The sequence below is a fragment of the Thamnophis elegans genome, chromosome 7 (assembly GCF_009769535.1).
Source record: "Thamnophis elegans isolate rThaEle1 chromosome 7, rThaEle1.pri, whole genome shotgun sequence".
Classification (NCBI taxonomy): Eukaryota; Metazoa; Chordata; class Lepidosauria; order Squamata; family Colubridae; genus Thamnophis; species Thamnophis elegans.
Genome location: NC_045547.1, coordinates 49,772,489 through 49,784,830, shown reverse-complemented (window position 1 = coordinate 49,784,830; position 12,342 = coordinate 49,772,489). Strand labels below are relative to the sequence as shown.

Genomic DNA, 12,342 nt, shown 5'->3' with positions numbered 1-12,342 from the left:
GTTGAAAGTTACAAACAAACAAACAGACTTGAGAGTTGTAGAAATATATAGATGGTGAATACTTTTCTTATTAATCAGTTACATTTTCCACCTCATTTTTGGGCACATGCTTGTAATCTCTTATTTCCAATTAGTATTCTGGTTGTCTTAGATTCAGTAGGATTCATTTTTGAAAAAGGAAAAAAAGTACAAGATAACAAATCACAAATTTCTCACAACTACATTGCAGCAATGACAACAACAGATTAAAATGTTGAAAATTATAGGCTATACCTATCATGTTATTATGCTATTTCATTTTAATACTAAAATATTCGAAATGTATATATTGTATTATTTTTCTTTGTGGTCTAGCCATCACACTCTAGCTCTAGTTAAGTGATTTACTATGCAATTTAATGCCTTTCAGCTTTCAGTAAGATAAAAGAGATCACAGAACAAGCTGCCAAAAAAACCCATTCCAACATTTTTTCCAGCACAGATTTTGGCAAGCAGTAGAGAGCCCAGTTTAGCAGAGTTGAGGAAGGATCACATAACTTTCTTTGATACACCCATGTACTCAACAGGAAAAAGTTTGTAAGTTTGTGACCATTATGTTTCCTTCAACACTCCAGGTTTTCAACAGATCATTTTGAATACTGGACATCCTGAGGATTTGTTTATTGTGTTTAAGATATACTCATTCAGTGCTAGCAAAAAGTCCAGGTTTTGCATGGTTTTCTGCAATGACTTCCAGAAGGGTACCACTGAACCTCACCTGAGCAGGCCAGGATACTGATATTTTCATATTTTCCTCTCCTTAACCAGAGCTATGTGATTAAACCTGAAGGAAATACAGGGGCCTTAGGCAAGTAGTTTAACTGGGAATCTATTAACTTAGACCTTCTGCAGCCTGTTTCTAGCCTCTATATCTTAAGGCAGAATTTGGCACCAAAGAACTGTTTAAAATGTTACTACTACAAGACCCCAGGAGAGCATAGATAAACATGGATTAATATTAAGCATAAAGAAAAGCATTAGGTATAAAAAGTGGAAAAAATAACTGGTATGCCCATAGCAAAGGGAGACTGGGCTTTAGAGAAAAAGCTTGTTTTGAAGAAAACAAGCCTGGTGAGATTCGATCTGCCAAATTGCAGTCAACTGGTAGTCTGCAGAAGTAGCCTGCAGTACTGCATTCTAACCGCTGCACCACCACGGATCATAGTTAACACTATGAGTAAGCAGAGAGCCAGTTTGGTGTAATGATTAAGGCATGAGATTAGAAACCATGAGACTATAAGCTCTAGTCCTGCCTTGAGAATAAAGTCTGTTGTGTGATCTTGGGTCAGCCATAGAAAGGAGACAATGACAAACCACTTTTGAAATCTTGCCAAGAGAACTGCAGGGACTTGAGCCGATATTCATCAGAAGTCAACATTGATTGGGAGGCACCAATAAATAAACAACAAATGATTAAAGATAAAGAGGTTGATATCCCAATTCATTTCCATGTTACATTTTGCTCTTCCCTAGAATTCACTAGCAAGATTCTCACATGTCTTTTTTGCTTTCAGTCATCTCTTTGCCTTTAATTACTTACCATTTGCCATTCCTAATAAAAATAAAAATAAAAGTGGAATACCACATAAGGAATTAATACTCTTATTTCAAGAGCAAGGGCAATAAAAAACAAATGACACAATGGCTCTAATTAACATTTCTATTAGGAGAGTGAACTTTCATTTATCTTTCATAATTTCAAATATATCTGTAAAAGGTGGTTTGAACAAGTAGATGAATTACAAGCTTAAATTTCAGTTTTTTCCTTTTGTTAAATAGAATATTTCAAGTTGTTTAACAAGTGAACAAATGTGTAACTACTTAATAAATCATCATCTGCCTAGTTCTTTGTATTTTTTGAGCTTAACGGATGACTTTCTTTGATTTAGTTGTTTGTTTTTTTATTGTTGCCAGAGGAATTGATTGATCCTTTTTGGGTAGAACAGAGCCATCTGAATGATCAAAGGAGCTTCAGTCTAAATACTAAGAAACAAGCTGTTTTCTCATTGTTCCTAAAATTCTCAAGATATTATGCAGGCCTAACACAATTCTTCTGCTTTTATCTGTGATTGGTTCCAAGATATTCCAACAGGTTTTCATGGGAAGAAAACATGGGGAGGGGGCAATGTAGAGCAAATAAATTTGTTATTTGTTATTTCAATATTTATTTTAGTTTGTTTACAGAAATGTGCTATATCCTTTTTCTCCTCTAATATTAGCTTTGATATTAAGGTGTTTTTTGTTTTTGTTTTTACAAAATTCAATCAAAGCAAACATTTGCAAAAAAATAAAACTGGAATTAAAATGTGCAGGAAAAAATGAATCGTATCTTAGGAACCATTGAAAGTCAAATTGAGCAAAATGTTTGCCTAAAAACTGTTGGGACTTACTTTGAAAGAAAATGTTATACATGTAGTCCTAGACTTGCAACTACAATTGAGCCCCAAATTTATGTTGTAGAGAGAGACATTTGCTAAGTGAGTTTTGTCCCATTTTACCACCTTTCTTGCCACAGTTATTAAGTGAATCACTGCAGTTGATAAGTTAGTAACCCACTTGTTAAGTGAATCTGACTTCTCCATTGACTTTGCTTGACAAAAGGTTGCAAAATCTTGGGACACAACAACAGTCATAAATATGAACCAGTTACCAATCATCTGCATTTTGTTCACATGAACATGGGGCTGTTGCAAAGGTTGTAACTGTGAAAAACAGTCATGTCACTTTTTTCAGTGCCATTGCAACTTTGAATGGCACTGTTTGAACAGTTGTAAGTCAAGGACTACTTGAGTTGAAATATTACCATATTAAAGAACATACCTACCTACCATCTTTTGCTGGTAGGAATTACAACAGAACCTGCCTGAATATAGGTTCATCTGGATTTTCCTGGTTTCAAGCTTCCTCTTAATGAACTGCAAAGCTTTAAACTAAAAATATTTTTTGTGGGTAGGAAGGAACGCTCTAATCTCTGTCAGATATGGCAGAAATTTCTTCCTAAGTGTAATTGTTACTTAAGGACCATATCTTAAGGAATACAATGCAGAATCTGCTTATTTGTATTTTCATTTGATTTACATCCCTGCCATTTCTCCACAACAGCGTCTTTGATTGGATCTGGACTGAGACAACGGTTAGTTCAAAATCAGATAGTGGCTATTTGCATCTGCTATTTAACATTTACAATAAGGTGACCAGATTTTCAGATTGGTAAAGAGGGACACCTTTGACCGGGGGGGGGGGGGGGGGGGGCTTGATTAAAAAATTTATACGGAGCAACAAAAATTTTCATACAACGCAAAAATAGTATCGTAATTTTTTTATTTCAACATAAGTACAATTTACAAATATAAATTGTAACTGTTGCCAAACATCAAAATTTTGATCACGTGACCATGAGGATGCTGCAATGGTCACTAAGTGTGAAAATGGTCGCTAAGTGTGAAAAATGGTCATCAGTCACTTTTTTCAATGCCATTGTAACTTTGGTCACTAAACCCATTATACCACCTTTCTTGCCACAGTTCTTAAGTGAATAACTGCAGCTGATAAGTTAGTAACATAAGTGAATCTGGTTTCCCCATTTGACTTTGTCAAAAGGTGATTATATGACACTGAAACCGTCATAAATACGAATCTGTTGCCAAACATCAAAATTTTGATCGCGTGACCATGAGGATGCTGCAATGGTCGCTAAGTGTGAAAATGGTCGCTAAGTGTGAAAAATGGTCATCAGTCACTTTTTTCAATGTCATTGTAACTTTGGCACTATACTACCTTTCTTGCCACAGTTTTTAAGTGAACCTTAAGTGAAGATGTTATATCTTAAGTGAATCTTAAGTCTTAAGTGAAGATGTTATACAGTAGAACCTCTGGGCACGAACGCTTCTGAACAAAATATTCACATTCCCCTCCCCCCGCTGCTGATTTCCCCTTCTGCACCATTTTTTTTGTAAGCGTCAAATTTCCAAAATTAGGTTTGATTCATGACCAAATCAGTTTGCGACCAAAGTTATGGAACGAATTATGGTTGTGACCAGAGGTTCTACTGTATTCATGCCTTTCCATACTCTATATCACCTCAAAATGTTGCACAGCCTTCATAAGTTTCTAATACAGATAAAATTAAATACAACATCAAAACCATAAAAAAGTAAAATTAACCTGGCTGGAAAATCCTATGCCTGTCTTGCTATTATTACTGACACACTTGCTGCAGTATTTGATGGCTAAAAGAAAAAAAAAATATTGTTAAAGTGTGTATTATGTTCACTCCCATGTCTTGTCTGCTGCGTTGATTTTGAATTCATTAAAAGAGCTTATTTTACATCAAATCCCTCTCATATTATTCTCCTATGTTCAATAAACCCTAAGAGAGAGCATACTATACATGAAATTCCTGTAACTGTATATTTAGTAAATTGTGGAGCTGAGTTTATCCAATTAACTCAGTTTTTGGACTTGAGTAATCACATACAATAAAGGAAATAAAACTATTTAGTTGGCTATTTGTGATTAAGGGTGTCATGCAGAAACAATTATAGTTTTGATCAGGAAAATACCCTAAAAAAACCCTTTGTTTTTTGTTTGCTGTCAAGTTACAAGACCCTCGCACCCCTAACCCTTTAGAAAAAAACCCCAGGGGTCTTCAAACATGACAGCTTTAAAACTTGTGGACTTCAACTCCCAGAATTCCTCCTCTATCCTCACAAATGTAGGTCAGTCGGGAAGGGAAGGGAAGAGCCGGACTGTTTATGTTGCAACAAGAGACGAGGAGGGGGGTCAGCACCCATCCACCCAGATATGCCTAAGCGCGGCCCCTCCGCCGCCCAGCACCGCCGTCCTTCTCCAAGCGCGGATCTTTGGGCGCAGCTAAAGAGCTTGTCTGAACGGGGCTGAAGGGAGGGAACCAGGAGCCCAGTGGAGCAAAAGTGCCATGTACCTTTGCACACAAACAAAGCACATCCGCGCCGACCGACAACTCCTGTGCATGAGAAACGAGCCGGGATCCCCCTCCGCTGCCTTCCTATTGGCTCCCGCGGCTTCATTGCTCCTCAAAAGCACTGCTGTTGGAGGTGGAGGCGGCAGCAGATTTCCGGTGGTGGCAGGGGCTTTGGGGGTTTATTTCAGCCGCAGCGCCGGGCGCAAGCGGCTAGAATTCACCGCCCGCAAAGGACCTCCCCGGACTTGTTTTGATGAGCACGGAGCGACTGATGGTAGTTTGTGCCGGCCGCAGCTGCTCAATCAGTACCTACATTACAATAACACGGTTAAAATCAGCCTCAAATATAAGATCTAACAAGAGCATTAATTAAGCCTATAACGTATGCAGGAAAGCAACCAATGGCAAGCCTTTTGCCCACGGGAGGCATAGGTTGTTTCTGCACGCACAAGGGAGGCTTCAGTTAATAGAAACTGCTTCAACTTTACAACTTTATTAGTATGGAGTAAAATATATCACAAAACAGAAGTTTGCCCATTATGTTAGATTGAGAGTTGTTAAATTTAGAAACCATAGAGCACACATTTCAAATACACAAGTTTATGTTACCACTTTGCTATTGCAGACATAGCTTTTTGGGAAAATCTAATGACTTGCTCATTAGGTATTTAATTCCTATTATTGGCTGAGGTTTCAGCCATGAGTTATTAGAGTTTTAAGTTCAAATGTTAGATGATGTGCACAATAAAGGAAAGGAACAAAAAAACATTTTTAAGAATTTAGAATAGAACAGAGCTAGTCCAGCCCCCTGCTCAAGCAGGAGAACCTGTACCATCTCAGATAAGTGCCTGTCCAGTTTCTTCTTAAAAACCTCCAGTGATGAAGTAACCATGATTTCTGCAGGCAAGCTGTTCCATTGGTTTATTGTTCTCACTGTTGTGAAGCTCCTCCTTAATTCCAGGTCGCTTCTCTTTTTGATTAGTTTCCAACCATTATTTCTTGTCCTGCCCTCTGGTGCTTTGGAGAATACTTTGACCCCCCCCCCTCTTCTTTGTAGCCGCCCCTCAAATACTGGAATATAGCTATCATGTCACCCCCAATTCTTCTTTTCTTTAGAGTAGCCAGACCCAAGAGCTGCAGCCATTCTTCATAGGCTTTGATTGCCTAGTTGCTCTTCTCTGAACTTTTTCCAAAGTCTCAACATCTTTTTTGTAGTATGGTGACCAAAATTTGTTGCAGTATTCCAGATGTGGTCTTACTAGGGTTTTGTAAAGCGGCACTAATATTTCACGTGATGTTGATTCTATGCCTGTTTATACAGCCAAGGATTGTATTAGCTTTTTTGGCTGCTGCTGCTACACACTGCTGCTCATATTCAAATGATCATCCACTAGGACTCCAAGGTCCCTCTCACACTTACTGTTTTTGAGCCAGGTCTTGTTTAATCTGTACTTATATCTTTGATTTTTTCCTGCCTAAGTGTAAAGTTTTCCTTTTCTCCACATTAAAATTCATTTTGCTGGATGGGGCCCATTGTTCAAGTCTATCAAGTCTACCTTTTTGGATCTTGAGCTTGTCTTCTGGGGTGTTGGCTATGCCTGCCAGTTTAGTATCATCTGTAAATTTGATGAGTTCTCCTCCTATTCCCTCATCTAAGACATTTTTGATAAAAGAGATTGATTTTGAACAAACTTGTTGGTTTTGCCAGCACAAACATCTTGAAATTCGTAAGATAAAAGTTTGGAATTTGCCAGGACAATTTATCAATATCAATTTACCAATCAATTATTTCTGTGGAGTCCTGTAGGTCAGTGGTCTCCAACCTTGGCAACTTTAAGACCACAGCTTTGCTGGCTGAGGAACTCTGGGAGTTGAAGTCCACAAGTCTTAAAGTTGCCAAGGTTGGAGACCACCGCTGTAGGTAACTGTAAGTTATTTAATCGTTTCAAATAATCTAGTTTGGTCTAGTGGTTAAGGCATCAGGCTAGAAACCAAGAAACTGTGAGTTCTAGTTGTGCCTTGGGCATTAAAATCAGCTGGATCACTTTAGGCTAATCACTCTCTCTCAGCGCCTCACATAGTTGTTTTGAGGAAAATAGGAGGCAGAAGTTAGCTGCCTTGTGTTATTTATAAAAAATAAATAAATGCAGGACCAAACAATCTAAAAAGGGGCCTCTGATCAATCCTTGTATAAAAATAATAATTTCATTAGAAATTACTGTTTATTGCCATTTTCTGAACTACTCTTTAGAAATAAGCCTCATTGAACTTGGTGGAAATTACTGTATTTCTAAGTAAATATGTAAGTGTTGGTTTGTTTCATTCCTATTTTTCATCAGTAGTTTATTCCACTGAGCTTATGAGCTTATTCCCATAAGTAGAATATATTTCATTATATCATTACTCTGGGTTAAGTAATTAAAATACCCAACTGCAATATAGAAGCAGTATGCATTAATGCCTTTAAACATGTTAAATTTTTATACATCTCTTTAAATTATTAATAAACAACTGATTTTTTAAAAGCCAAGTTGGCAGTGTATCAATTATAAAAAAGAACAAAACACAAAATAAATGTCATTGACAACCATGATTCAGAGCATAATAAAGCACAAAACACAAAGCACTGGCACAGGAACTAGGATTTTTCTCTAAGATGTCTCAGCCAATTCTATGGGAATAGAGCAATATTCATGCTTGGTTTCATTAATAATAAATATTCAAGTATTAATAAGGCCTACTATATTAGATGATATAATATTAAACATATACAATTGATATTGTCAAAATTATGATATAACACTGAAATTCTGTTCAAATATGCATAATCAGAGCTTGAAGGGCTGTGCAGTGGAATGCTATTTAGTAGAGTGACCAGATCTGGACTTTTAAAAAAAGATAACCACTAGATAGGAGCAAAGAGTTACAACTTCCTATACCTCTTGTCTAGTGGGTATCTAAATTCTTGCAGCCAGATCTAACATCCCTCTATCTAATTACCTTCTCCTGCATCAAAAGCCTTAAGCATCTTAGCTGATGTTCAGCTATTTTAAAATTTTCCCACAATGCTTCTGCCATAACATTGTTTCAGTGAATCATGGGAACTTCAATTAGTGCCTCTCAGGCAAAAAAGTATTCAAAGAGCAGGCATTTGTTATAATCCTTCCTGATGCACTGGACCCCAAAATAGCTTTCCATTCAATCTATTTTTTTTCCTGGCATGCATGCCTGTTATAATGAGAATGCTTTTCATTTGTTTCTAATTTAAATACAAAGTTGTTTATCTATACAGAGTGCATGCAATAATACTTCTAAAACAAAGGAATTGTAATTTAATTCTGTATTCAATCTTTTTATTTCTAACACACTTGTGAGCCATTGACATCATAGTAGTAGACCACATTAACAAAAACATATGTTGCAGGAAGATGACAATAAATAGATTTTAAATTGAAAATGTGCTACATTGAAGGTTATGATTCATTTGTATTTATGCTGTCCACCAAAAATAAAATAAAATAGAAATTGATAGCCTTATTATTACTCTAACATTTCAATATTATAGTAAGCACTTTATTGCTTTATTTAGTTCAAAGCAAGTTAGTTATATAGTGACCTGATTCATATTTTGTGTTCTCACTTAGCTATGATTTATTGAATAAACTAGACATAGTTTTTAAAAAACGTTTGCCGAGCATGATGGCAGGGCACCCAATATGTTAACCAAATCCAGATGAGCTACATTATTGTGATCCAATGAGCAAACCAAACCTTAGATCCCCTTGAAAGCTTTGAGTACTAGTTCAAATTCTATGTAGCAGACATTTTAATGTACTCCAAGGAGACAACCTGCAAACTACAGGTGTCTAGAAAGCAGCAGCTAGGTGCTTCAAAGGTCCACTGTGCCAGTGTGGGGCAATATTACAGAGTTCAATAATGCTTACTACTAAATAAGTATACTAAATAAGTATACAGAGGATTGCTGCCTTATTATGCAAATTCTCTTTCAAGGACAGCCCTCCACCTTTTCCCAAAGAAAATATAATAGATTTAAAACATGTACTAGCTCTTTAAGAGAGTCAGGCTCTTACATTCTTGCAGACTATCTCAGTAAAGTTTCTATTGATGTTTTTTGGTTCCCAAGCAGTTCAAAAGAAACAGATGATAGGAAGAAAGAATAACAATAATGTTGTGACAACATAAAAGAGGACATTGGATCGTTGCCTTGGGGTTGTCTCCTTGCAGCTGTCTCAGTCATAGCACAGTAAGTAAAGCTTTGGAAAAACAGAGGGAGGTCTTAGAATTCCAGGGTGGGCAATCTGTAGTCCATTGAAAACCTTGCATCATTCCACCAAGATTTAATGATTTAATTAATGTTCAGGATGACTTATGAAGTCATAACAGTTTATGTGTGGGTTCTGATTATACATAATGTCTCTCTAGTAGGATGAGTAAATAGTTTTCTTATTTTTATGTGACTTTTTAAAATGTTTGTTATAAAGCTCTGTTCCTTTTCAAAATATACCTTAGGAAATGTATGCCCAGCCCCAGTTTCATGAATTGTTACATCTCAACACAAACAAAATAAAGCAGCATCTTTATTTAATATATAACCATAAGTACAAAAATGTTTATTACAAAAGACCTGTTTTGTTTATATTATATTGCTATCAGCCAATACAAAGAATGAGCTCATAATTCCATTTTATTTCCAATATATTATATTGTTTCAATACCCCATTGCATTTCATATAGAGCACACTGTAGAAACAGAAATTGATTTTAAGTTAAAAATATTAAACAAACTACAAGACCCATTTAATCTGAAATAGAAATCAAACTTCCATTTCTATTTCTTCTACTTGCTTAAGCTAGGTTGATTAAAGAAAAACTACATGTTCTAGACTGTCATTTTAAAATTCACCCTTATGAATTCTGAGGAATTTCTGAACATGTGTCTGTAAACCTCCCCCCACTTATTTCAATAAAAAACTTAAATATAATACAAAAAGAAACCAGTCAAAGCACTGAAAACAAGCCTTATAAATGTGTTAGAGAAACAAAAGTTTCAAAGAATAATAAGTATTAGCTCTGGGATTTATAATGAAGCTAATAAAATTCAGGCCAGTAACCTTAAAACGTAATGAACAGCATTTTTAATATTGAACACATGAGAGGTTAATGAAGGCTAGAACATTTTGTAATGTAAAACATTTCAGATGTTGCAGTTCACCAGATATAATTGGATTCAGGGACTGCTTGGCTTTCTTCAGCCTGTTTAGGTGAAGGCGTCTGCTGCCTGTGCTTGGTGCCTGTTGGCCTCAGGGAATTAAGAAGATTGGCTCCATACTCTAAAAAAATAAGGTTGTTCAAAATTAAAGAACTATCAAAGGAGACCTGTTGTGGTCACTGTTAATATTTTACATGCAAAAATATTTTACATTTGAAACTAAATTCCCGGGTATAACAATGTCTTTATGTTAGTGAAACTGTATCACTTCTATTTCACTGTGAATAATATTACTTATCTAGGATTTTAATGGATCTATCATATTACATCTTTCTCTTCTACAGTTCAGAAAACCAATTCATGTTATCAATTTCATAGTACTTAACATATTATTCCATCATAAATCTATAAGTTTAACAGCCTAAGGTAGCACAATATTTCGTTGTTTCTGCAACAATATTTTATAATAGAATCCAGCTACTCAATCTTCCATGATATCTCATTTGCATATCTTCCTAATTGAGTGGTTCTGGTAGAATAAAAAATCTTTTTCTGTTTTACTTTTTGTGTAGAACATGCTAACATCTTTTCTATGCCTTTACAAAAGCACACTTTTAGATAATGAGGTCACCATTAGTATTTGTGTATATGAGTGTGTATGTGCATGTGCATGAGGAATGAGGGGGAGAGGGCGGGAGGGAGGGAAGGAGGAGAGAGAGAGAGAGAGAGAGAGGGAGGGAGGGAGGGAGGGAGGGAGATAGAGAGAGAGAGAGAGAGAGAGAATGGAAATGGGTGGTAGACTGTAATAAGCCTAAATTGTGAAACAATGGTCATAAAATTTGAGAGAATGTTTTACAGTGAGGATATTCATGACCATGTCCTTGTTCTTCAAAGTAAGAGCTTAAAATGAGGTCAGACTATGGGCCCAGGCTGATTCACAATTGAGGAAATGTACCACCGATAGTTCTATAGTTTACAGTTGGAGAGCAAATTTAGGTAATTGTATTGGTAATGGATAAGACAGGAATACAGAGGGAATCCTGGTTATTTATCAAGATAAAAGATTTAGATTAGATTCACTAGACAAAGCATATGAATTTTTTGAAGATCATTTTACTTTACTTTAGTGATGTCTTAGGCTTGTCAATGTTGGAGAACTATAATGATGTGTTGTTAAGGGCCAATCCTCCCAAAACATGGGCAGATGCAAATATTACCTTAATACCAAAAGAAGACTCAGATTTAAAGAAGATAAAAAACTACACAGTAATAGAAGATAAAAGATAAAAAACTACAGACTAATATATATCATTGGTGTATATGTATGTATATGTATATATATATATGTACGTATGTATGTACATGTGTGTGTGTGTGTGTGTGTGTGTGTGTGTGTGTGTATATATATATATATATATATATATATATATATATATACACACACACACACACACACACACACATGTACATACATACATATATATGTGGTTTTTTTATTTTTTATTTGTGCTGATAAATAAATAAAGGGAGACTAGTAGACTACTACTAGTCTCCCTTTATTTATTTATCAGCACAAATAAAAAAAAACACAAATATAACAAAGGCAACAGTAAAAATATTGGGTTTCTGTCGTGATGGACTCTTGTGATGAGCCGATTGATAGATGATGGAAGCAGTTAGCTTCCTCCCATAATTGGGGCTTACCAGGGGTTGTGACTCTAAATATATATATATATAGTGTCACAACCCAGCACATTTATCAGCACAAATACAACACACACACACACACACACACACACACACATATATATATATATATAGAGAGAGAGTCACTCAATGGTTCAATGTGGCTCAATGGTTAACACATCTGCCTTAGAGGCAATACAGCACAGGCTCAATTCCCAGTAAGGGTATGGCTAGCTGATGAGAGCTAAATAGCTTGAAATAGATCTATACTAGTCTCCCTTTATTTATTTATCAGCACAAATTAAAACACACACACACACACACACACAAACATATGTTTTCTGAGGTTTTTGTGGGTGTTAGTATGTAGGTCTCTAGTTATTCGGGTTTTCTCCCACGTAAAATTGGAGATGTCTTGGCGACGTTTCGACGAAGTCTCATTCGT

General features: G+C 35.9%; 1 protein-coding gene across 1 annotated transcript in view; it reads right to left on the bottom strand.

The window, feature by feature from the left end:
* Nucleotides 1–9,654: 9,654 nt before the first annotated feature.
* The window catches only part of WIF1 (WNT inhibitory factor 1), a 42,167-nt gene continuing 39,479 nt past the window's right edge, over nucleotides 9,655–12,342 (bottom strand). Inside the window, exon 10 of the mRNA XM_032221833.1 lies at nucleotides 9,655–10,332. Within this exon, the coding sequence (XP_032077724.1) occupies nucleotides 10,211–10,332 (122 nt within the window). The 3' untranslated portion in view covers nucleotides 9,655–10,210. The remainder of the gene's footprint in view (nucleotides 10,333–12,342) is intronic.